This window comes from Brachyistius frenatus, unplaced genomic scaffold (assembly GCF_029030835.1).
Source record: "Brachyistius frenatus isolate BFR_SWC_R1_liver_20210118 unplaced genomic scaffold, ASM2903083v1 Contig_150, whole genome shotgun sequence".
Classification (NCBI taxonomy): Eukaryota; Metazoa; Chordata; class Actinopteri; family Embiotocidae; genus Brachyistius; species Brachyistius frenatus.
Genome location: NW_027210749.1, coordinates 273,887 through 300,217, shown reverse-complemented (window position 1 = coordinate 300,217; position 26,331 = coordinate 273,887). Strand labels below are relative to the sequence as shown.

Genomic DNA, 26,331 nt, shown 5'->3' with positions numbered 1-26,331 from the left:
CAGTTTGTTTATTGTCTCTTTCGGACCCCTTCGAGGCCGCTTTATTCTAACAAGTGTTTTCAGCTGCAGTCGTTGTTGTTGTTCAGGTTTCTGTCGGAGAGTAACGAGGAGTTTGCGATTTGTCCGCCGACTCTCCTCGACCGGCTTAATGTTCAGCCTTAACTGTGTAACAGTAGAGTGAGTTCCTGCAGGTAATTATTGATCCAACATGCAACCATTTCTACGTTAATGTTAAGGTGGGATTTTCAGAGTCAGACATAATGGTCTTTTTTTTTCTTCTTCTTTTTTTGGATGGTACAGTTGAAAAGACGTTTCCCACATCGCTTTCATAATGAGACTATTTAGAAAAATAAACAGTGGGATGCCCTTGAATAAAAGATACCGATGATGTTCATTATAATTCAGTTATTGGTTCCTTCTCATTGATTTCAGTCGTGTCTGGGATTCAAGTCTCAACCCTTTTTTTGGAATAACCGCCGAGTGAGCAAACAACACAGGAACAGGTTTTGAAAGGAATCAGAAAAAAAATAATTATAGTATGCAGTGTTTCCCTGAGGCAGACGGAGGGGGGGGTTAGTCACATATCCTCATCTCATGACACCATGGTATGTGTTTTAATATTTTATTTACAAGCGGCCACAAGCTTACTTTTTGCACTTTTATTGCGTTTAAAGAAAAATAAAAAATGTACAGTCAGGTAATGAGTGTCGTTGTCATCACCGCCTCCGGTAACGTTCGACCCGGTTTAGGCCACGCCCCCTTCACCAAACACAGACCACCAGCAGAGCAGAGAAACACAACAAATTGCACGAGCGACTCTGCTGAGCCGAACTGAAAACGGATGCACAGAGACTCCGTAAATACGTAGTAGTTATCGGACGTAACTGCAGTTCTACGAGTACTTTTAGTGTTTGGTCTCTTTTTGGGGGTTTGGTGGGATGTGCTTGTAAAGAAACATGGATGAGGAGTGTAACACAATGAAGCATTGGTTTTGTTTTGTGTCTTTTTGTTAGGGTTGTCAGTGTTGCGTACGAATGGAGGAGAAGACCGTCGTCGTGTGAACCGGAGCATCATAATTTGAAGATGTGAATCTGCAGGATGAAGAATGAGAAACCGGAGTAACGACATCATCGCGGCGGGTCGGCCCGCGCTTTAAATTCCTCACATAAACGTTTATGTTTGAGCGCCTTCCTCTTCCTCCTCCTCCCGCTGCTCTGCGTCACACGGCAGAGCGGACTCCCCCCCACTCCCTCCGAGGCCTTCGCGCCCTCCCGTCGACGGCCCGCTCTCCGGCGGGGGTGTGTGTTGGTGTACGATGGCGCGGCGGGACGCTGAGGGCCGCCGGGGTCTGTGATGTCAGAGCCCAACAGCCCGGGCGAGAGCCGGCGTGGCGCTCCCAGATTCTTCGTGGGCTGCGAGGACGATGAGAGCGAGGTCCTGGACGACAGCATGAGGACAGACATGGAGCTGTACGAGGACGACGAAGACACGGACTCGGTAAATGAGTAATATCGCAGTGATGTCAAGTTATATATTTGCACCGTCAGCAGCTTTTTCCACTTTTGTGTTTATGACAAAAAACTTAACGCCAGAATTTCTTAAAAACAGCTCAGCAGAAATGTTTAATGTCTGAAGGGTTTGTATGAGCTGAGTTAAACCTGCTGAACGTGCAGGTCAGATATCAGATGACGTGTGTGAAGAAGCAGGACTTTCTTCTGTACTTTAGGTAACTTAAAATCACAGACTGGATATAAAAGTGTTCGTCGCGTCCAAGTATGAAAAATAGTTCCGATCCAGAAGTTTCTTAAACTGCAATACCAGCGAGTTCCACTAGAGGTCGGCTCCAAAAAGCCTCCGGCTCCATAGACTCTCATTCAACTTCTCTCATCAAATCCAAAGTGAATAAAATGTGTCCATCAGTTATCTCGGTGTTGTTAGCTAAAGTCACTCCTTCTTCTTAGTTTTCTGGAGGTCCATCTGAAAATAATCCCTCATTCATTAGAAAAGAAGATTCATAAAGATGGATTTTTTTTTTTGTGTGGGCATGTCTGATTGATTGACAGGCCTACCAGTGGATGGGGCGTAGTATCGTCAGGCTTCCAATCAGATTGAGTCAGATCCACCGCTAGCTCCTCCCCCCAGCTTGTCCAAATATGGTCGTGTCCTTTCACACATCGTTCTGAGAAAAGCAGAAACAACAACTTCTATTTTCAGCTGCTAGTATGTTTGGGGAAATTTTTTTTATTTTTATTTTTTTTATTTTATTTTTTTACATATTCATCTCTTCAGTGGGACAAAGCTGTTATTGTATGTCTCGGGTCTTGAAGGCATATCATTAAAATGTTGCTGTCTTCCTCCTCCTTGTCCTCCTCCTTCAGCCCCCGGAGCGACAGATCGTGGTGGGGATCTGTTGCATGATGAAGAAGTCCAAGTCCAAGCCGATGACCCAGATCCTGGAGAGGCTCTGCAGGTTCGAGTACATCACCGTGGTCATCTTCCCCGAGGACGTCATCCTCAACGAGGACGTGGACAAGTGGCCTCTGTGCGACTGCCTCATCTCCTTCCACTCCAAGGGTACCACACACACACACACACACACACACACACACACACACACACACACACACACACACACACACACACACACACACACACACACACACACACAATACACACATTGTGCATCTTGTGGCTCTTAATAAACAAGTTATATCTGTTAATGTGCAGATTATTTTCTCTTTTTTTGTGTGTGTATAAAATATGTCCAAAGATGGTGAGACGTTTCCTTCAAGTAGTTTTAGCCGAAGTGAAAGTCGAAAGCCAATTTTTTGCGGCATTTCTTTTCCCTAATATATGAATTGAATGAATAAACTATTCCCCAAATAGCATTCAATTACCTTCCTGATAAAGCCTAATCGTTGTTCCTCTTCTTAAAAATGTGACATGCAAAACCAAAAGGGTTTAATGAGAGGTTTTCTTTTCTGATTCTGCAGGTTGAATTTAGGCCTTTTTTGTGTGTCTGCACTGTTTGTCTCCTTTAAACTCTGAGGTCCCGCTGGTGGGTCAGACAGTTTGTTTGTCTTTTTTTTATTTATTTTTTTATGGTACGGTTGAAAAGAAATTAACAACATTGCTTGTATAATGAGACTATTTAGAAAAATATGCAGTGGACGCCCTTGAAAAAAGATGAACACAACACACAAACACACACATTCCCTTGTGAGGTAAGAAATAAACAGGTTATATCTGAAGGGACTGTAGGGGGCGATATAGCTCTAAAATAATATCACGATATATCTTTATTTTGGCAATATGACAAAATACTGACATGTATTCAATTTTTTAAAACATACAATTATACAAACATTCAAAATAAGAATTATAGATGTATTTGTAAACAGTTCGCCTTCAAATATTCAGAAGAAACTTCATGAATTAGTTTGGGGACGTCTGTTGCACATTTTCTTTCATAACAAATCGTTTTGCTGTGTCGGCTTATTGCCTTTATCACAATTGTACGAAAAATAATAGCGGTTCGTCCGACAGGTGTTTTTTTGTTGTTGTTTTTTTTTCCCTCATCTATTGAGTTTTATCCACTGATTGATTTCCTCTGTTGAAACCAGGCTTCCCGCTGGATAAAGCGGTGAGCTACGCCAAGCTGAGGAACCCTCTGCTCATCAACGACCTGAACATGCAGTACTACATACAGGACAGGTCCGCCTCGTCCTTCTGACTTTCTTTTACAAATTTCCAATCGTTTGTTCAAATTAAAATGCAAGTTTTAAAAAAAAAGAGAGAATTAGAAGTGTATTTATTTCCTGTGTTGGTTTTGTTGAACCAGGAGGGAGGTGTACCGCATCCTGCAGGAGGAAGGCATCGACCTGCCGCGCTATGCCGTGCTGAACCGCGACCCAGATAAACCGGATGGTCAGTGTGCTGCTCGCATGTCACTTTGTTTTTTATTAAGGCCCGAGCACCGAGTGGTGCGAAAGCCTCTGTTGTAATTCAAGCGATTATTCTTTCCTGTTATTATTTATGTTTTCTGGTTATTTATTAAAGACGGCGGCGGGTTTTTATTTCAGCTCCTGGATATTTATAGAGTCAAAATGCGAAGCGGTCACAAGCGTCTCATACTTCTGGTGCCGCGATGCGACGGCTCTGACGTTCACGCTCGCAGACAGATGAGCGGTCAGATGTTTGTCTTGTGTCCTCCTGACGGTGTGTGTGTGTGTGTGTGTGTGTGTGCCTCTCAGAGTGCAACCTGGTGGAAGGAGAGGACCACGTGGAGGTGAACGGCGAGATCTTCCAGAAGCCGTTCGTGGAGAAGCCCGTCTGCGCCGAGGACCACAACGTCTACATCTACTACCCGACCTCGGCGGGGGGGGGCAGCCAGCGGCTCTTCAGAAAGGTGCTTCTGTCGGCACCTTTAAAAAAAAAATATATATATATATATATATGCTCACTTCAGTTTAAAGATGAGATGAAACGTCCGGCAGGTAATAAAGAACTTAGATCTTCAGCTTTATCAGCGCTTGTTGCCATAACGACCACTTTTCACCCATCGTAATGTGCCATTTATTTCAAGAGCAGGTCAGAAACAGACTTTGTGTTGCAGTGACACATTTCTTCAGGACTTATTTGTGTCCCCAGAAGAAAGTTCAGGGTCATAAATCATCAGCCCGGTGAAACACGGAGCTGCAGCCTCGGGATGATGATGAAGATTCCAACTAACGTCCGTTGTTTTTGTTTTTTCTGTAGATCGGGAGCCGGAGCAGCGTCTACTCTCCGGAGAGCAGCGTGAGGAAGACGGGCTCGTACATCTACGAAGAGTTCATGCCAACGGACGGCACCGACGTGAAGGTAGAAAAAAACTACAACACTTTTTTTTAAGATACTTCAAAGCATCGTTTTATGCAGATATAAAATATTCTGTCATGTGACTCATTTAGAGCTCTGAAAACGCTTTAAAAAAAAAATTAGCAACTGCATACATAAAGTGTGTGTGTGTGTGTGTGTGTGTGTGTGTGTGTGTGTGTGTGTGTGTGTGTGTGTGTGTGTGTGTGTGTGTGTGTGTGTGTGACATCAGGTGTACACGGTGGGGCCCGACTACGCTCACGCCGAGGCCCGGAAGTCTCCGGCCTTGGACGGGAAGGTGGAGCGGGACAGCGAGGGGAAGGAGGTCCGGTACCCGGTGATGCTGTCGGCGATGGAGAAGCTGGTGGCGAGGAAGGTGTGTCTCGCCTTCAAGGTGAGTCCGAGTCCGAGGAGGAGAACGAATGAACACCTGCGTACGTCACAACCGGTTTTCTACATCCAACTCTTGACCCCCGCAGCAAACCGTGTGCGGCTTCGACCTCCTGCGAGCCAACGGACACTCGTACGTGTGCGACGTCAACGGCTTCAGCTTCGTCAAGAACTCCATGAAGTATTACGACGACTGCGCCAAGATCCTCGGGTAACCGACTCAGCAGTTTTTATTTTTTCCCACTTCCTTCCAGCTTTTTCTGTGGTTTTACTTCTCGATCTGATCTGCTGCTTTAATTTTCAGGTCATTTCCTTTTATTCCTGAAGCTCTCAGTTCTTATTGGAGTGTAATTTCACTAAATATACAAAAAAAAGCTTTGTACATGTTTGTATTCGTTCTTCATCACTGACTGTAGCTTCTTTTCTCTCTGATCAGATGTTTTTGTTTTGTTTGTGTCATTCTGTTCGATTTATTGTAAAGAAAAAGTTAAAAAAAAAAGTCGCAGAATAAAATTGTTTTCAGTCCCCGTTCGTGTTTTTTTAATTTATTTTTTATTTTGCAGGAACATTGTGATGCGCGAGCTGGCGCCTCAGTTCCAGATCCCCTGGTCCATCCCTACCGAGGCGGAGGACATCCCCATCGTTCCCACCACCTCTGGCACCATGTGAGTCACCGTTCATGTGACGTATAATAACCAGTTCCACAGTTTATGTCCAGAGTATTTTAATTATCATGTTGCGTATGATCATAATTAACCTCGGTGAGATCAACGGCCTTAAACTGCAACTGAGGCATAAAATGAACCGAAAAAGACGATTAAATGTTTCATCTTAATTATTTGTTTGACAATTAATCGTCGACTAAAATTTTTATGGACAATTTGGATTGTAAAGGAAAAACATTCAGAATAAATTGAATAGACCTCTTATCAATTGTCCGTTTGGTCGGGCAGCTTTGAGTTATTTGTCTCGAACAGTTTTACTCAGTTTAGAGGCGAACTGTTTTAAATCTTTTCTACATTATTATGAAATAACAGATTTCTGATTAAATGAATAAAAGTCCGGTTTTACGAGATGAATGTGAACTTTTCCGTCTCCAGGATGGAGCTGCGCTGCGTCATCGCCGTCATCCGACACGGAGACCGGACGCCCAAACAGAAGATGAAGATGGAAGTCCGAAACCCCATGTAGGTCGTCGCCACGGTAACGCCTTCCCCGTTTGCCCGCAAAGACTAGATTTTTTTGAGACTTCATTCTGCACGTTCTCTTTTTCGCTTTCCATTCCAGGTTCTTTGAACTGTTCGAGAAATACGGAGGCTACAAAACTGGGAAGTTAAAGCTGAAGAAGCCCAAACAGCTGCAGGTAAAGCCGAGTCAGCAGGTTGTCTTTTATTGGTTTTTTTCCACCACTTCCGTGTGATTAACGCCTGTCTTTTTGAACGTGTGCAGGAGGTGCTGGACATCACGCGGCAGCTGTTGGCCGAGCTGGGACAACACAACGACTGTGAGATCGAAGAGAAGAAGTCCAAACTGGAGCAGCTGAAGACGGTTCTGGAAATGTGAGTGAAGCGGCGAGTGAAAACAACCGGAGTCACTTTAATAACCACTCGGTGCCGTGTCTCGTACTTCTGTGTCACCGTGGGGCGATGTTACGCATGAGAGGGCGTCATTATTGGTCACGGCAAAAATGTCTTAAAATTGTGGGACAATTCGCTCTCAAAATATACACTTTGTTTTTGGTTAGTGCGATCTCCGTTTCCATGGCAGCGCACGGGGTACGACTACCAACTGGAAAACAATCTGTCAGTAGACTCTTATGAAATGTAATGCGATGTTTTCTGCTCCAGGAAGTAGGCCGACCCTTAGCAACGCCCATAGCAACAGAGAGGATGGTTTTATTTGCTTTCTCGAGATGGTTACTCAAACAATATAAATACAGAACACAGAAACACTAAACTGCTCAGCTCGCTCAGTCTGGTTGGAACTAACTAACTATTTTTAACATTTTTAAGAGCACCGTGTCGCGTGTTAAAAACCAAACCGGTCCAGCTAGCCGCTGCTAGGATCTTAAGCACGTGACTATCCGTGGTGTTTCGGTACGGGTGCTCGGAGCGACCAAAAGAGACCCGACTTCACCAAATGGGTCATTTAATTGACCTATAACAAGTAGAAACTACATTATATTACATATTATATGACATTCAACTCTAATTATATTTCACCATTGAGGAGGCGGAGTGATATTGGACAAATGGACACTCGACCAATCAGATCTCGGGGTTCGGAGCTACTTGTTGTACGAGATCGTTTCAAACCCTGACGGACAGCGTTGCGCTCTGTAAACTTTTAAAAGAAGTGAAACGCTGTCGGCTGAAATAAACGACATGTTAAACTTCTGGAGCTTCTTGTTGAGTGTTTCTCTAAATTTGTCTTTGGCTTCCTGCTGTGATTTTGACAAATGAGATTTTAAAAGGTCACCATCTGCCACGTTACGACTTGTTTGTCCTGTAAACAAGCTTCCAACTTTTAAAACTTCATATCCCGGTCGCCATAGAGACACAACAGCCATTATGTTATCAGAAACAAGAGAAAGCCATTACAACCATGTTTATCCATAAATATATTTTAGCCCTTGTAATGATTTGTTTGTTTTATTCCTCCTGCTGATGAAGGTACGGACACTTCTCGGGCATCAACAGGAAAGTGCAGCTGACCTACCTGCCCCACGGGCAGCCCAAGACCTCCAGCGAGGAGGAAGGTAGGAGGATATGATTTTTTATTTTTATTTTATCATGTTCTACTTGGAAAGAAAATACTCGGTGTAAGAAGCTGCGAGCTGATTGGCTCCGTTCTCCGTTTGTTTTTTTAGACTCGCGTAAAGAAGGTCCGTCTCTGCTGCTGGTGCTGAAGTGGGGGGGCGAGCTGACTCCCGCCGGCCGAGTGCAGGCGGAGGAGCTGGGGAGGGCCTTCCGCTGCATGTACCCCGGAGGACAAGGTGACACACACAAAATATTTTGATCACAGAGGACATAAAAAGCAGAAACTTACTTGTTTTTAACTGAAATAAACATTCATATTCTATGAATAGTTCATTATTACATGCAAGTCTCCGCAGTGAGAAATGTTTGTTACATGCTGATTATCAAGTGGGTCCTTTGTGCAACATAGCATTTATTGTATATATTTATTGTACACACTCATTTTTTTTCATTTTTTTTTCAAGTTGCTGTTTTATTTTCACCGTTGCTTCAAGAGAGAAAAAAAAGAAAAGAAATAATGCGTAATTTTAAAAAAATTATTCATTCAACTTCAATATATATATATTTTTATTTATTTTTATTTATTTATTTAATTTAATTTATTTATTTATTTTTTATTAAATGTTTTTTTTATTTCACTCTCATTTTATCCTGTCGGTTAACTCGTAGAAAGAAACTCATCTGGTTGTTCACATTATTAAAATGACCAAAGTAAACAAAAGTCCAGCCGGTGATTAAATCACAGAAGAGAGGACAAAACCTGAGAGGATTTAAAAAGTTTTCTCCTCAAACATAAAGCCTGTTTTAGACTCCTGAGATGTTTGAACACGAGATGTAAACAACGGGAAAACCCGGACGAGGAAAGTAGATGCGCTGTTTCATTGGACAGGACGGCGATAAAGGTTCAAACAAATGTGGTTTTTGGGGGATTAATTTGATTTGTGACTTTGTGGAAATTGAACGTTGTGGTCTTGTTTTTTTAACGTTGTCTCAGGAGACTACGCCGGGTTTCCCGGCTGCGGTTTGCTGCGGCTTCACAGCACCTACAGACACGACCTGAAGATCTACGCCTCCGACGAAGGCAGAGTTCAGATGACGGCCGCGGCGTTCGCAAAGGTACAAAGAGTTGTACAACAAATATAACTAAACTAAACAGGATTCAGTCTCTGACCAGTTAAATCGTTTAAGATTTCTAATTCGCATCAAAAAAGAAGAAAAATGTGTCATTTAAATATTAAATATTTGTGTGTCCAGAAAAAAATAAGTTGTGTGAGTTTAGAAAAGATTAAAAAAATATATATATATTGTAGTTGAGTAGAAAGAAAAAAAACCCTCCGATAGTAAAATTGATATTCAAAGGATAGTTTTTCTGTAAAATACAGACAAGCTTTCAGAGTTGGAACAACTTCTTCAGACGAGAACGAGTGAAGTCATATTTTCACCGGTTATAAATCCAACTATTTTATAAAAGGTGTTTGAAACAGTATATCGTTTATACTTTTCTGTCGATGTCAGCGAGATCATTCCTGTCTCCGAGTGTTTGTCTCCTTCAGCTCTTAGTGAGTCACGTGTTATGATGCCTTTAAAATGCATATTTTATATTTGAACTCTATTTGTGTTTAATTTTATGCATTTTATCTGTTTCTTATTGATCTAATTTCTTTTCTATATTTTTTAAATGTTGCTTTACGTCTGTTTTTATGTAATTTTCTCGCTGTGAAGCACTTTGAGCTCCATTTATTGCATGAAAGTTGCTCTACAAATAAAGTTTATTGTTATTATATGAACACATTGGCCCACACCTTTAAAATCTTTTCCGATCATCACTTGGAAGATGTTGAGTGACAGATGTCGGCTCCTCCCGTTGATCCAGGGTCTGCTGGCTCTGGAGGGCGAGCTGACGCCCATCCTGGTGCAGATGGTGAAGAGCGCCAACATGAACGGGCTGCTGGACAACGACAGCGACTCGCTGAGCAGCTGTCAGCACCGCGTCAAGGCCCGGCTGCACGAGATCCTGCAGAAGGACCGCGAGTTCACCGACGAGGACTACGACAGGGTGGGGGGGGTTGAGATCTTTTTTAACATGAAAGTTGTCAGTAATCGTTTGGCTTTTTGTTTTAATGTGTGTGTGTGTGTGTGTGTGTGTGTGTGTGTGTGTGTGTGTGTGTGTGTGTGTGTGTGTGTGTGTGTGTGTGTGTGTGCGTGTGTGCGTGCGTGCGTGCGTGCGTGCGTGCGTGCGTGTGTGTGTGAGACAGCTGGCTCCAACCTGTAGCGCCTCTCTGGTGAATTCGATGAAGATCGTGGAGAACCCGGTGGCCACGTGTGACCAGGTCTACGCCCTCATCCAGAGCCTCACCTCTCAAATCCGCAAGAGGATGGAGGACCCCAAGTCGGCCGGTGAGGGAATATTTACATTTGAATTGGCTCGCTGCGTTTTCTCTTCGATTTTATACAATAATACGATACGATGTGTAAAACGTAAAATAAAAACAATGCGAGGATTTGACAAATCACGTAAGACCCGCGTTTAATTGCAAATACACCAAAGACAACAAATCTAATGTTGAAACTGAGGAATTTGTATTGTTTATACAGAAGAAAATTGTGCTCATTTTTGAATTTAGTAGCAGCAACACGTCTGAAAAGAGTTCGCTAAAGAAAAAAAATAAACACCTGGTGGAACAGCTCACGACTAATTAGGTTACCTTGGCAACAGATCGGTGGCATTAATGGGTATAAAAAAAGAGCCTTTCAGAGAGGCAGAGTCTCTCAGCAGTGAAGATGGGGAAAGTGTTCATCACTCTGTGAAAGACTTTTGTGTGAATTGTAAAGAATTAATGGATTTAATCATCTGCAGTTCATAATATCATTAAAAGATTCAGAGAATCTGGAGAAATCTCTGAACACAAAGGACAAGGAAGAAAACCAATACTGGTTTGATCTTCGGGCCCTCAGGCAGCACTGCATCAACAACAGACACGGTTCTGCAGTGGAAATCACTGCATGGGCTCAGGAACACTTGTAAAAACCATCGTCTGTGAACACAGTTCATCACAAACGCAGGTTAAAACTCTCCAAAGAAGAAACCAGATAGAAACGTGATCCAGAAACTCCGCCCACCTTGTTGCTTATTTTAAAATAAGCACAAACATTAGAAATGTTGTCTTTGTTCTTTTTTTCTATTAAAATATGACTTTACATGATTTGCAAATGATCACATTCTGTTTTTTTTTATTTGCATTTTACTTTCTTTCTTTTTTTTTAATTGACGTGAAGCTGGAAATCAAACGTTCCACAAATCGTCACGGTGACGCTCTGCGACCGCGTCCGTCACACAGACCTCTCCCCTAAATCGCATTTTTGCCGACTCGTCGGTATTCGACGCAGCTGAAGAACGTGTCTGTGTCTCTCCCGCAACCAGACCTGCAGCTGTACCACAGCGAGACGCTGGAGCTGATGCTGCAGCGCTGGTCCAAACTGGAGCGCGACTTCCGCATGAAGAACGGCCGCTACGACATCAGCAAGGTCCCCGACATCTACGACTGCGTGAAGTACGACGTCATCCACAACGCCACGCTGGGCCTGGAGGACACGCTGGAGCTGTTCAGGCTGTCCCGAGCTCTGGCCGACATCGTCATCCCGCAGGTGGGAAAGATGGAGGAGGAAGACGACGGACACGTGATGATTGTGTATACGTTTAAAAAAATAAAATTTAAATAAGAAACAGAAGGAGTGCACAATCGGGAACTCGTGAAAGAAATGTCTTTATCACTTCTTTATGCAAAAATGTTTTTAAACTGCAGCTCCATTAAAAATTTTAAATAGAGTTTTGTTAAGAATTTAAACAAATAAAAACAGTCTTTTCTTGTTGTTTTTGTGAAAAACAGAACAAATCACGGCATCTCTTTGGGGATCACCAACGATAAACTGCGACGTCAGCATTTATGAGATAATTTTTCAGTGTTTTTTTTAATTTTTTGCAGGAATACGGCATAAACAACGTGGAGAAACTGGACATCGCGTACGCCTACTGCCTCCCGCTGGTCAGGAAGATCCAGCTGGACCTGCAGAGGACCCACGAGGACGAGTCGGTCAACAAGCTGCATCCTCTGTGAGTCCCGACGTTCGCATTCAAACCCCCCCCCCCCCAAAAAAAAAAAAGACGTCATCGTACAACGAACGGTATCGGCTGACGGCGGAGAGGATTTTTTTTTTTTTCTTCTTTTTTTTTTTTTTCTGCAGGTACTCTCGGGGAGTGATGTCGCCCGGACGCCACGTCAGGACGCGTTTGTACTTCACCAGCGAGAGTCACGTCCACTCGCTGCTCAGCATCTTCCGCTACGGAGGGCTGCTGGACGTAAGACACCGCGAAGCTCACAGCGTCGGCCAGACCACAGATCGGACTCATGTTTTACTGTGTGTGTGTGTGCGTTGCATCAGGAGGAGAAGGACCAGCAGTGGAAGCGAGCGATGGATTATCTCAGCGCCGTCTCCGAACTCAACTACATGACTCAGATCGTCATCATGCTGTACGAAGACAACAATAAGGTCGGTTTGTTTTTATTTTTCCCCGTCACGTCGGCAGCACCTGTCTGTCGACGCTTTTTATCAGGTTAAAGTTTTTGGCATTGATAAAAGTGTGAAAGTAGCAAAATTCTGACACTGAATATTTGCTCAGATTTTCATCTTTTCCAAAACATTTTCTTCTGAATGATTTCATCATCTACGATTCATAATAAATATTGATAAAAGATTCAGATAATCCCGAGAGATCTCGGGACGCAAGGGACCGAATAAAAACTATATTGGTTTGATATTCATGAACACGAGACACAAACCTGTCGTGGAAATCACCGCATGGGCTCAGGAACACTTCTGAAAACTCTCAGCCTGTTTTTTGTTTTTTTTACAGAAATGTTGCCGTTATCGATGTACAAACGCAGAAAGACAAACGTGTCATCAAAAACTAAAATAAACATACAGGAAGTGGAGAGAATCAGGCGCTCTGCTTTACGTTGTGTTCATTATAAGGCGACGGAGTTTCAACTTTTATTTAGCAAGAAGTCCGGTTAGTTTGGTGTAAATATCTCTTTACCACCGTCTCCCTGCAGGACCTCGCCTCAGAGGAGCGCTTCCACGTGGAGCTCCACTTCAGCCCCGGCGTGAAAGGCGTCGAGGAGGAGGAGAACGCGCCGACCGGCTTCGGCTTCCGGCCGGCGTCGGCCGAGGTGGCTCGGCAGGTACCGATTGCATCCCGAGCGTTTTCTCCTCGTTATTTTTTTTTTTTCTGCAGCTAAAAATAGCTCGTTTTTTTTTTTTTTTTTCTCCTGGTTTGCTCTGTTCAGAACGGCCAAAAGCAGCCCGACCCCGGCAGCCTGGAGGACCTCTCGCGGGACGAAACAGACCGAGCCGTGCCGCTGTCGGAGCCCATCACCATTCAGAGGAGGTCGCCGCTCATTCGCAACCACAAGACCGGATCCATGGAGGTGAGAATCAAAAAGGAGTCGTAGAAAGAAGACTCGTGTTGCTGGAGCCTTTTTTTAGTTTTGTCTATCAAACATGAAATGTGTGTGCGTGTGCGGTGTGTGTGTGGTGTGTGTTCCCAGGTCCTGTCGGAGACGTCCTCGTCCAAAGTTGGCAGCTACCGCCTCTTCTCGTTCTGCTCGCGTCAGTCCCCCGAGATGAAGCAAAGCGGATTAGGTAGGTGTCGCAATGCTCTGTTGCCGTGACAACCACGCGCGTGTCTGGCTGAACAGTGTGAAATGGGCGAAGGTTTCATTAGTAGTTTTTTTTGTTTTATCTTGGGGAGGCCATGAATGGAAATAATCCACTCAGATGGAGATAAACACCTGTTTGTTAATGCATTTGCTTTTTTGGGGGAAAGAAGAGTTTATAAGTCTTAAACTAAAACCCCAAAATACATTTTACGTCAGAGTTTTCTCTTTTGTAACTTCATCAGAATTCGAAGGCGGATCTCGGCTCGGTTAACTCGGAGATTATCCTCGACCTGGAGTTAAAACGTAATCTCCATTTTGAAATGTGTAATGCTGTGATTTTTTTTTTAATTTTTATTTTTTTTACTCTTCATGACGTGATTTTCAACACACACACACACACACACACACGGTAGTTTTTGCTTACAGAAGTAATTGCGATGCTCTGATTGTATAAATCGACCCCCAGCGGTGTGTTCAGGGACCCTCCTCAGAGGTCCGTAGAGATTAAACGTTTCCTCTCACACCTTCAACATAAACGATTATTGACTCTGTGGCTGCTCAAAAGAAAACGTTGCACTACGGCGTCGGCTTCTGTTTCGGCGTCTTGCCGCGATGCGTTCAAGTACCTCCAGTGGTGTTGAAAAAACATCGTAGATAAATATCAGTTTTTTGGGGGGGATGTCTGCATCTGAATTATCTCAAGAATATTGTCTCTTAACTATTTCCCTCTTTCTCTCTTCAAATCTTTTTTTTTGTGTTCACTTGTTGGAATTTTAATGTTGAAAGGCATTCTGGGAAATGTAGTGGAAAAAAATAATCAGTGGGGGGGGGAAGGGAAAGAGAGAATACTGTACTTCATTACAAAGTTGTACTTGTATGCATTATTAAGTGAATAGAAAATAATGAGAGAGACTCTGTTATTGGATGTCATGGTGGATTGTTGTTGTTGTTGTTTTATTTCAACCAAATAGTTTGAAAAAAGAAACTTAAGAGACGGAGATGAGAGGTTGGTCCGAGCTGCATGGTTTCTTCTCTGAGTCCTTGTGTCTCTCTCTCTCTCTCTCTCTCTCTCTCTCTCTCTCTCTCTCTCTCTCTCTCTCTCTCTCTCTCTCTCGCTCTCTTTTTTTTTTCTGGTCAATTGTTTTTTTTGGGAGTAACAGCATGTAAATGTAGTGGTGACTAACCCCCACCGCCCCCCTCGCAGGCTCTCAGTGCGCCGGGCTCTTCAGCACCACAGTCCTAGGTGGGTCCTCTAGCGCCCCTAACCTGCAGGACTACGCACGCGCACACCGCAAAAAATTCTCCACCGGCAGTCTGTCCTACAAAGACGGTACGTGTTTTAAGAAACCGGCGCTCCTCTTCACAAACCTGACAGCAGATCAGAGCCTCACACATCCCCCCCCCCCCAGTTTGTATGTTTGACACCCTGGGCGACCGATGCACATCCCTACCCACCTTCCCCCCACCACCGACCACCCACCACCATCACCACCACCACCCCTTTGGAAAACATCAAGTAAAGATGTCGAGTTAAGGTTTTTAGATGTCTGCAAAAGATGATCGGTAGAATTTATTGGGACACAAGTGATCATGTTTGTCCGGACATGTATATTATCTTTGTTTTTTTAGTACAACCCCCACCCCAAAAAAAAAAAAAAGTTGGGACGCTGTTTAAAATAGAAATAAAAACAGGAATGCAATGATTTCCAAATCACATAAAACCTGTATTTAATTGAAAATAGAAGACGACATATTGAATGTTTGTTGTTTTTATAAAAAACAAACATGCTTATTTTCTTTATTTGATTATTTATTGATTTATTTGCAGCAACAGATAATGTTGTGTCGATCATGTTTCTATCTGCTTTCTTCTTTGGAGAATTTTAACTTGCATTTGTGGACGCAGCAATGACCTGTGTTCACAGATGATGGTTTTCACAAGTGTTCCTGAGCCCATGCAGTGATTTCCACGACAGATTTGTGTCTCATGTTTAATGCAGTGAGGGCCTGAAAAGCACACGGGGAAAAAATAATAATATTGGTTTGATATTCGGGCCCTCAGGCAGCACTGCATTAAAACGCACTATTCTGTAGTGGAAATCACTGCTTGGGCTCAGGAACACTTCTGAAAACCATCGTCTGTGAACACAGTTCATCGCTGCCATAAAATTATAAAACAAGCACATATTTTTCATAAAACAAAAATCTCTCCGTTTTGTTATTTGACGCTATCTTTGGTCTAATTTGCAATTAAATACGTGTTTATGCGATTTTTGCCAAATCATTGCATTCCTGTTTGTATTTTAAAAAATGAACGCCGTGTGCCAACTTTTTTGGAAACAGGGTTGTAAGATTTAATTTTTTTTCGGACTCATTCATTCTAGTCACCAAATCCACAGAATTTTTGTTCCATCCTTCTTTTTTTTTTCCTCCACGCCACAAAATTGGTGTTCTTTCATAGCAGTTTTCTGCCCAAATACAAAACCCTCTTAATACAATATAGATGCTTTTAATGTGTATAAAACGTAAGAATGTTTTTATACCATTAATTGGTAACAAGCCTCAACAAATTCAGAAAAGCAGATACATAACATTTTAGACATTTTTAGTTTAGACGAGTCAGCATTTAATGTTAGTCTGAGATGAGAAGCTTTTTTTTTTTTTTATCCTAAAAAAACATGTTTTCTTTTAGAACCACTGCATGTGTGAAGCAGCATAAAAACATCAGTCCATTAACCCCCCCCCCTCCTCCTAAAGGTCATGACCCCTTCCCATGTTTTCTTTGCATGAGTCATGCACCGACTTCCTGTCTTGTGTCTCGACACTTTGAGGCTCAAGAAATATGTCGTTTTAAAGTTAATAACATATTCGGCATGTGCAAGCTTTTTTTTTTTTTTTTTTTTTCTTTGCACATGGATCACCAGCAAATATATATTATTCAAAACCCTCTTTTGAATAATATTCAGAAAATATGAAAAGGTTCCTGATTTAACATTCAGGCCTTCGTCACGCCACCATGCTCGGTCACGATGTCTGTCGTCATGTCGTCCAGCAGGTGTCAGTGTGGTACCACACACACACACACACACACACACACACACACACACACACACACACACACACACACTCCCGTGTCCTCTCCGCCATCCATCCTCCTCCCCGCTCGTCTCTCACACACGCCAGGCTCGCTTTGTCGGTCTTTTTTTTTTAAATTTTTTAATTTTTTTTTATTTATGTCATCCATCTTGTTGCACCTCATTTGCAAGAATCCAAAAGGATCCATTTGTAGTTTTCCCGGCGTAGAAACGCTGCGTGCAGATCAGCGATGCATCAGTGCATCGCTTCTCCTCTGTGAGCGCAGCATCTTAAATCCTGGTCCACGTCCGCCAGGTGAATTTTTATTTTTCCCCCATTGTCGCCTCTTTCCTCCCCTACCTCCCATCCCCCCCCTCCCCCCTCCCGCTCACTCCTCCCACCTCCCCTGACTTTACTGGGATTTGTTGTCCAGAAACTAGACCTTGAATATTAGGCTTGTTTTTTCAATTTTTCGGTGTGTGTCTGTGTGTGTGTGTCTGTGTGTGTGTGTGTGTCTGTGTGTGTGTGTGTCTGTGTCTGTGTGTGTGTGTGTGTGTGGTACTCTTTCCACCTCCTATGTTTTACAATCATGTCATCATCACTTTTATCCGAAGATGTTCCATCGGTGTGTGTGTGTGTGTGTGTGTGTGTGTGTGTGTGTGTGTGTGTGTGCGTGTGCGTGTGCGGCCCCATCTTCCAAAAAACATCTTCTAAAACATCCGATAGTTTCAGTTCGGGTTTCACAAACTGGAACAAAAAAAAAACGCTCATTTTATTGCAGGTGTCGGTTTGTCGTCCACATTAGAGAAGAAACTGATTTAAAAAAAACAAACATGATATATATATATTTTTATATATATAAGCTACTGTGGCTCATAGTAACACTAGTGAATTTTTATTTTTTTTTATTTCCTCAGAGTTGTTGTCTATGCCGGCAGTAAAACGATTTTCTGTGTCGTTTGCAAAGCATCCGACTAATGGTACGTCTGCTTCTTTCAAGTACTTTTCCACTTCACCTCCCTTTGTCTTGCATGTCTTCAAACTTTTGTTTTTTTTTACCTTGGTTTTTTTTTTATTTATTTTTATTTCACATGGCCCTCCAAGCATTCCAGGTTTCCGTTAATGGATAAAAAAAAAAAAAATTGTCCTAATTGTTTTTGTTTTGTTTTGTTTACCCATACGCTTTGGACTCTTACTTTTCTAACACTACCTGACATTCTCTTTCTAACCAGGGTTCCCGCTGGTCCTCCAGTTTGTGAAATATCTAAGAAGTTGTAGGGACACGGGGAATGTCAGCGAGGAGTGAAAGTTGTAGCACAAAATACGTCTGTCGTTGAAACTGCGTTAAGTTGAAATAACATTTCCTGAGTAGCGTGTTAATGGAGCGGTTTCATTATAAAGTGAAATTAACATTGTTGAGGAAAAAAAACGCCCCAAAATATGAGGAACATCTCGACAGAACAGCGGTCCGATATCAGGCGCCGGTATCTTGGTTCTCCTCTCTAAGTTAAGAGTTGCTTAAATATTTTTATTTAAAAAACAAAAAAACAATTTAAATCGTCAGAGAATTGTGATCTGAGTTCAAAGCAAAATAAAAATCGCGATTTTCGTTTTATCCAGAATCGTGCAGCCCGTCATGTAAATGATAAACTGTGTTTCTGCAACAAAACAAAAAAAAAGTCTCAAAGTTTTACGTGGTATTTCGAGGATTAAAACATTACAAGGCTGCGGCCAATGAAGTCGAGCAGAAATAATACAGATAAAATAAATACAGTAAAAATAAAACGTGAGAAATGTTAGAGGCAAAAAAAACAATCGATTAAGAGCTTTCTCGACTTTGTGTCTCCTCGTTGTCTTGGTGACACAAACTTCTGGGCGGCACGGTGGTGCAGTGGTTAACACTGTCGCCTCACAGCAAAAAAGGTTCCGGGTTCGAATCCGGTCCTGGGCCTTTCTGTGCGGAGTTTGCATGTTCTCCCTGTGCTTGCGTGGGTTCTCTCCGGGTTCTCCGGCTTCCTCCCATCATCCAAAAACATGCACCTCAGGTCAGGTTACCTGGCGCCGCGCTAGTGGCAGCCTGCTGCAGCAGCTCCCCCCTGAGAGCCCCCCTGCTGTAGGGAAGACATTTCCCCTCGGGGATTAATAAAGTGTATAAAATCAAATCAAAATCAAAAATTCTACCGGAAACCAACATCTTCCAACGTCAGCGACACCCGTAAGAGAAAAACAACAAAAAACGGAACATAATTATTTAGTCGTGTATCGCTTGTAGTTGATGTTTAACTTCCTTCGAAGAGTCAGACAGACGCAGTTTTAAACCTGCAGGGCCAGTTGGAAAAATTTATTTATTTATTTATTTATTTATATACTCCTGAGGGTCAAAAGATTTTTATTCATTTTAATTTAGCATTTAAGAAAGTTTGAGGACTTGCAAGAGACAAAGAGGGTTTGACGCAGGCCGACGTTACTGCGCTTCCCACCGATGGGTTAAGAGGGGGCGGAGCTTAACTTGTTTTGGGGGGTGGGGGGTGGGAACCCTGTTTAACATCCTGCATTACAGTTTGTAAAACCAGGTCACCCATTACCCAACAATTCAGTGTTCTTTTATTTTTTATTTTTTTTGTTCCAGTGGGTAGATGTGTGCGTGCTTGCGTGCATGTGTACACGGTACATTACACCAAAACACACACACACACACACACACACACACTCACACACACACCTGTCGCCATCATCATCATAAGACGAGCTCCACCGATAAAAGAAAAGAAAAAAAAAATCGTTTTTTTAAATTATTTTTTAAACCCTTCTCCCGTTCTTCCTCTGACCTCTGACCTCTCAGCGGGGGTTAGACCCGCGGCTTTGATCACTTTGACGCGGATCAGACCGACGCGGTTCGTTCCCAGAACGGCTGAACCGGGATCAGATGTTAGGGGCGAGCGGGGCGAGGGTTGAAGCATCGTTCTGTCGTCGTTCATCAGTGCTTGTCGGTGTGGTTTTTTGTTTCAGTGCACATGTGGCTGTTCAGACTTCATAAACAAAGTAATAATCAGTCATCGAGTCCCTCCAGGATTTCCTTTTTTTTAAATTTTATTTGCGATGTTTTTTGTGGAAAATTGCGTGAATTGGGGGAGAAAATATATATATATATATATATATATTTTTTTTTTTTTTGAAGCCTTACGTGATAAATGAATAAATATGGAACTACTTCCCTTTGATATTAAGCATTTAATCACAAGATTTTATTGTTATTATTTATTTTTCGCAAACTTCCTCCGGAGTTTGTTTTGGTCAATGACTATAAATGAGGATTATTTGTGTTAATAAAGCAAGTTTTTGTTTGAAAACACTTTTTCTTTTATCCTGTTAATACTTTTCACCAAAACTTCTCTCGACGGCATTTTTGTTTTTTGTTTTGCGGAAATAAAAAAAATGTGCAAACTCGCGTTAATTATCGCGATCGCAAGATTTCCTGGAGGGGGCTCGAGTTATTAACGAGTGAATGTAAAACGACGGTCGCCGTGGTTACAACTGAATGTCTCTGCTTTGATTTGTTTGTTTGTGATCGGCTGTTGTTGTTTTTTCTGCATCTGGAAGAAGAAACGGTTCATTGTTGGGAGTTTGAAAAGTTTTCTCATGTTTCTGCGTTTGGATTTTAAAAAGCGTTGGATGAAGAGTTTTTTGTTGTTGTTGTTGTTGGCGGGTGTTTTTTTCTTTCCCTGAGATCTCCTGCGTAAGTTTCCACGGCAACGCTGCTTTACGATGTTTTAATGTGTTTCCATGTGACGACTCGCCGCAGGAACGCGGGACGACTCGGCGGCGCCTCCGTCTCCGTGGTGCAGCGCGACAGGTACGACGGCGCCCCCCGCTGGTTCGTTCACGTTGTTTGTCGGCTTCCGGCTGCAGCGTCGTGACGGGAAGTCGTCCGGGAGATTTTCTTTCTTTTTATCCGCTCGTGAAACGGCTTCTGCAGTTTTGTTTTCTGTGTCGGGTGTTTTTTTATTTCATTCTGTACGTTTGGTGTCGACGCTTTGCTCCTTCGTGGCTTCTCCTTAATTCTTTATCTTTTCCTTTTTTAAAGTCGAGTTTCTGCAGAGGAGCAACGCTGTGTTTTTATTATTATTTTTCTGTCTCGCTCCAGATTACTTTTTCTTTTCTTTTCTTTTCTTTTCTTTTTTTATTTTGATGATTTGCTGCTTTTTCTTCCTGATCGTCGGATCAGATGGTTTTGGCTGCTGCTTTCATTTTCTGAGCAACCACCTTCATCCACCCACTGCTCTCCTCTTCCTCCTCCTCTTCCTCTTCTTCCTCCTCCTCTTCCTCTTCTTTGTCTTCCTCCTCATCTGTCTCAGTCCTTCTCCCTCCTTCCAAGCTTTTACAACCTATCGTTTCATGTCTTCTGTGCTGCTTGCTCCCTCTTCCTCCTCCTCCTGCTCCTCCTCCTCCACTCGCTCTGTCCTTCCTCGCTGTCCCCTCTTCTTCCTCAGAGCCCCTGGAGGAGCACCACGTGGCCCAGTTGTTGAGGCGTTTCTCCGTCGACCTCAGCCTGGGCCGCCACCTCCCTCCTGACGGGGCGCTGGCCCACCACCTCCACCACTGCTCCTACCACCTCCGCCTCTTCCGAAACTGGCTCATCTCCGGCCAGGACCCCCTAGAGTACCTCCACGGTCAGCCCCCCCCTCCCTCCCTCCCCTGGCCATATTCTCCATCACTCTCTCCTCCCTCCCTCCCCTGGCCATATCCCCCCCCACACACACACCCCCCCCCCCCCCCGTCTTAGCCCCACCCCCTCCGCCAGGCCTCTGCTCACGGTTGTTGAGTCGGGGGGGCCGTCATGCTTTCTGCCTCTTGATGTGTCTCTGCATGCTTCTGCCTGAGATCTGTTCTGGGGGGTTTCATCTGCGACTACTTCTGCTGTGTCTGCAGTTTTGTTTCCTTCTTTTAATTTCCTTCTTTTCCAGTTCGTAAACACTCGATTTACGTCTATTTTACTTTTTATTTTTTGAGGGATAATTTAGCTGCAAGAGGTCAAATGCATCGAATAATTATCTTATTAGTTATTATTGCTATAATTATTATTACTGCTATTATTATTTCATTACTCCATTAATAAAATCAGAAACTGAAGTTTTCAAATGTTTTTGTCGGAAACACCTTAAAAAAAATATTCCAAGTTTACCATCTGAAATTCAACATTTTTATCTTAATTTGTTTAAAAAAAAAAAATTAAAATTAAAAAAGTGTTTTTCTGCTAAAAGTGTCGATTTTAATTTTCTGGCCACATTTAATATCATTAATTTAAATTATGTAAAACTTTCCTTATAAAACAAACCGTATACGATTTATTTACCGTCTGAATAGTTTTTAAACAACAATATTTACATCACATTTACTCATTAAAGCGACAGAACAAACGTCTTCATCCGTTGGAGGTTGAAGATTTGTTTTTATTTAGATTTCAGCCAATGAAACCGTCCCGTTCACTGAGCGTCGGCGCCGCTGCGTCCCGAGTCCGGTTGTTCTGAACGGCGACGGGCCTCCGACCCGAAACCTTTAACCAGCATGCGACTGCTGCTCGTGTTGCTGTTCGACTCACCGAGGAAACGCCGAGGTCGTCGAAAAGGCTCGGCGGGTTGTGAACTAACAGCTGGACGGCGTGCTGGAGGCCCGTTGGACCGGCCGCTCGGGACCCGCCAGAACCGGGCTTTTGCTTTTTTTTGTTTGTTTTGAATTTAGAACTTGGTGAGAGCTGAGTGGACGTTTGGTGTCTTGTTGTCTTCCAGCATGGTGTTTCTAGTGTTTCTAGTGGGGTTTTTTTTTTTTTTTTTTGCAACTTGCCTGCGTTGGAGGTTCAGAGCGGGTTCTGTCCAGGTTCTAGTCGGGTCGGCCCGAAGCGGCTCCGCCCGCTTCCTCCTTCTTTTGTACTCGCGGGTCTAAAGAAGCGAAGGTGTGTCTGACGTTGCCGCGGGCGCCGTGTCCGTCTCCGCTTTGTGCCGCAGGCTTCGACGGCTGCTCCATGGTGCCGTCCATCTACCCGCTGGAGACGCTGCACAACTCGCTGTCACTCAAGCAGGTCGACGAGTTCCTCACCGCCGTGTGCGACAGCGCCGGCGACCCGCACACCCGGACCACCCGAGGTCAGAACCCAAACACGCATCTCACCTCGGTACAAACTCCCCCCCCCCCCCCCCCCCGTTGGGACGCTGTTAAAATGGAAATTAAAACAACCCAGATTTAGTTTATGTCTGTTTTTATGTAATTTTCTTGCTGTGAAACACTTTGAGCTTCATTTATTGTACGAAAGATGCCACACAAATAAAGTTTTATTATTATTATTTAAGTTATTAATCTATTTGTTTGGGCAAGAAAAGACAAAAAAAAAACTATAAAACCTGAAACACCGATATGACGTCTTTGATATATTCTTAATTGAATGTTTTTTATCAGCGTCCCAACTTTTTTATTTATTTTGGACACATTTAAATTTATAGACATCAGAGGTGTCTTCTCATCATGTGACCCCTCTCTCTCTCTCTCTCTCTCTCTCTCTCTCTCTCTCTCTCTCTCTCGCTCTTTCTCTCTCTCTCTCTCTCTCTCTCTCCCACTCTCTCTCGCTCTCTCTCTCTCTCTCTCTCTCTCTCTCTCCACTCTCTCTCTCTGTCTCTCCCTCTCTCTCTCTCTCTCTCTCTCTCTCTCTCGCTCTTTCTCTCTCTCTCTCTCCCACTCTCTCTCTCTCCCACTCTCTCTGTCTCTCCCTCTCTCTCTCTCTCTCTCTCCCTCTCTCCCCAGCTCTCTCGGCCATGTTCGACACTCACAACCAGCCGTCGGTGGACTCGTTCATCCCCCAGCGCGTCCTCTCCTCCTCCATCTCCATCAGGTCTCGCTCCGACCGTCCTCCCTGGTGTGAGTAGAGCTTCCGGACGTCCGGAGGATCGTTTAGAGAATCTTTAGTTTCCGTCATCGTTTCAGACTCTTGTCCCTCAAACTGAAACCGTCTCGACGTCTGACTGTCTTTGTTGTTGTGTTTTTGTTTTGTGTCCCCGGCAGACAGCAGCGGTCCGTCCAGCACGGTGTCCAGCGCCGGGCCGTCCTCGCCGACCACCGCCGACACGTCGCCGCGCTTCAGCTTCAGCGACAAGATCTCCCTCACGCCTCAGAGCAGCGAGGAGACGCACTCCTCCCAGAACGCCGCCGCTCAGCCGGCGCCGGCCGTCGGGTCTCAGGTCCTCGACGCCGCCGCTTCCAACCCCGCCGAAGTCCCTCTGACTCCCAATAACTCGCCGGAGGACGACGTCGCCGAGGAGGCCGACCGTCCCGGAGCGGGGTCGGCGGTGACGCCGGAGGACGACCCGTCGGCGGACGGCGGGACGCGGCCGCCGTGCGCCGCCTTAACCGAGCTCGCTCTGGGCCGCATGGAGAGCTACTGTCTCCCCGGCTCGCTGCCCGTCCTGCTGGAGCTGCGCGAGAGCAGCAGCGAGGCCGGTTCCAGCTCTCAGACGCCGCAGTCTCCGGAGGGACCCGACGAGTTCTTCGACACGCAGGAGTCTTTGGATCTGTGGACGGACAGTCCGGAGAGCCTCCCGCCGCCCGAGGCGCCGCTGGAGGTCGAACCGTAGCGGACCGCCGAGGGGCGTTCGAAACAGTCAGGAAACTTCTGTTACATCTTTTTCACTGTACGAGCAAGCGAGGCGTCGCACCGACGACCCCCTCCGACCCCCCCCCCCCCAAGCCTCATCCCCCCTCCCCTCGTGCTCGAACCCGCAGCGGCGACACGCCGGACCCTCCTCGCACGGCGTCGGCCCGTCTGTCCCTGAACGCATCGCGAACCTCCTTCCGTCGGCGTCTCTGGCAGACGAGCCTCGTTTCAAAGCTGCAAGAAACAAAAACAAAAACCACCGACTCGCTGGAGTCTGAACAGAACGCAGGAAAATAAGCTGTGAATCTGAAAGAAGCTAAAAATTCAGATTTCACGTGTTGAATTTAAGATGTGCGCTTTTTTTTTAATTTTTAATTTTATTATTTTTGCGCGGCATCGCTGGAGGTTTTCCCGCCGTCGCCGCGACGACCACGCCAGCTTTTTTCCTGTTTTCTTCGTTCGTTCCAGAAACTTATTAAACTCGCTGCTTTTGGTGAGAGAAACAGGAAGTGACTCGCAGACGGAGAAAAATTACAATCGAGCGAGTCGTCGTCTTCTCGTCCGTCCGGTGTTTTAGATCCTCGTTACTGCCAGTGAAGTTTGTGAGTATTCAGCCTCCAGGTCAACCGTGTGTGTGTGTGTGTGTGTGTGTGTGTGTGTGTGTGTGTGTGTTTGTGTGTGTGTGTGCGTGTGTGTGTGTGTGTGTGTGTGTGTGTGTGCGTGCACTGCTTAACTGCCAAAGTCCTTAAAGCCTCATCCAAGATTTAATATAATCAAATTATAGAGAAAAAAAATAATATTTATTTTGAAATTGCATCTTGGAATAAAGTCTGTATTTTTACTTACCCACACAGATGTTTAAATTGTACCGTAGCTGTTGTGTGTGCGTGTATATAAATATATATATATGTATTTTTTGGGAGTGGGGGGGGGGGTAAAATCACGTCTCTTTCATTTGATCACTGAACAAAACATCAGGCGCGTTACGACATTCATTGTGCTTTTATTGTGGCGAGCAGGAATGTAGCAGGTGTGTATGTGGAGGGGGGGAGGGAGGGGGGGGACGCTGATGTGCAATCCGTGACGAGTCGGCGGGTTTCGATGTTACACTGCAGAGGTGAAACTGTCTGATTGTCTGTCCAGATAAAAAGGAGAAAATGACACTAAAGCGATTGTTGTTCGTCTTCTGATTTTTTTGGTTTGTTTTGTCTGTTGGATTTATTTCAGAAATATTTATTATTATGATCATTATTAGTATCAAATTGTGAGGAAATAAATTGTTCAAAGTTCCTGTTTTCCCTTTTAAAGTTACAGCTTTACACTGTTAATAAATATACAATAATATAATAATAAACTGTTTATAAAAGAGTTCATATCTTCAGGTCTGTAAAATGGTTCTGATCCAGAAGAGTCTTCAGCTGCAATACCAGCGAGTGCCACTAGAGGTCGGCTCCAAAAAGCCTCCGGCTCCATAGACTCCCATTCAACTTCTCCCATCAAATCCAAAGTGAATAAAATGTGTCCATCAGTTATCTCGGTGTTGTTAGCTAAAGTCACTCCTTCTTCTTAGTTTTCTGGAGGTCCATCTGAAAATAATCCCTCATTCATTAGAAAAGAAGATTCAAGAAGACCTGTTTTTGGGGGCGTGTCTGTTTGATTGACAGGCCTCAGAAGCCAACGGGTGACGTCGCTGCTGGTCGTCGCTCGGTTTAACACGAACTCTACACTATGTTTCAAATTAAAAGCCCTGTAGCAATCTGTCATTTCTTAACGAGGCTTTTATTCTGAAATATTTTCTAGGTATGTAGTCACCTGTCCGTTTCAACATCTGTCGGTGGCTGTCTTATTATTTTTGGAGCAGGAAGTGACCATATTTGGACGAGCTGGGGGAGGAGCC

The 26,331-nt window shown here is 44.1% G+C and overlaps 1 protein-coding gene across 14 annotated transcripts; it reads left to right on the top strand.

The window, feature by feature from the left end:
• The first annotated feature begins 995 nt into the window (after positions 1-995).
• ppip5k1a (diphosphoinositol pentakisphosphate kinase 1a) lies at positions 996-25,801 on the top strand. 14 transcript variants are annotated; one of them, XM_069715919.1, is made up of 31 exons: positions 996-1,497; positions 2,379-2,574; positions 3,624-3,714; positions 3,842-3,927; positions 4,254-4,408; positions 4,759-4,860; positions 5,087-5,248; positions 5,334-5,455; positions 5,808-5,909; positions 6,345-6,431; positions 6,532-6,607; positions 6,694-6,803; positions 7,917-8,002; positions 8,114-8,239; positions 8,998-9,119; positions 9,877-10,059; positions 10,259-10,400; positions 11,425-11,648; positions 11,987-12,114; positions 12,246-12,360; positions 12,444-12,551; positions 13,115-13,243; positions 13,349-13,489; positions 13,610-13,703; positions 14,925-15,050; positions 17,713-17,775; positions 20,598-20,648; positions 21,151-21,465; positions 22,798-22,935; positions 23,588-23,701; positions 23,846-25,801. In XM_069715919.1, exons 1-31 carry the CDS (start codon positions 1,354-1,356, stop codon positions 24,412-24,414), a joined length of 4,407 nt encoding a protein of 1,468 aa, XP_069572020.1. In that variant the 5' UTR covers positions 996-1,353; the 3' UTR covers positions 24,415-25,801. The 14 variants fall into 14 exon arrangements, with proteins under 14 accessions (XP_069572020.1, XP_069572026.1, XP_069572021.1 ...); XM_069715925.1 differs by having other exon boundaries at positions 22,798-22,964; positions 23,846-24,164; XM_069715921.1 differs by having other exon boundaries at positions 997-1,497; positions 21,286-21,465.
• The last annotated feature ends 530 nt before the right edge of the window (positions 25,802-26,331 follow it).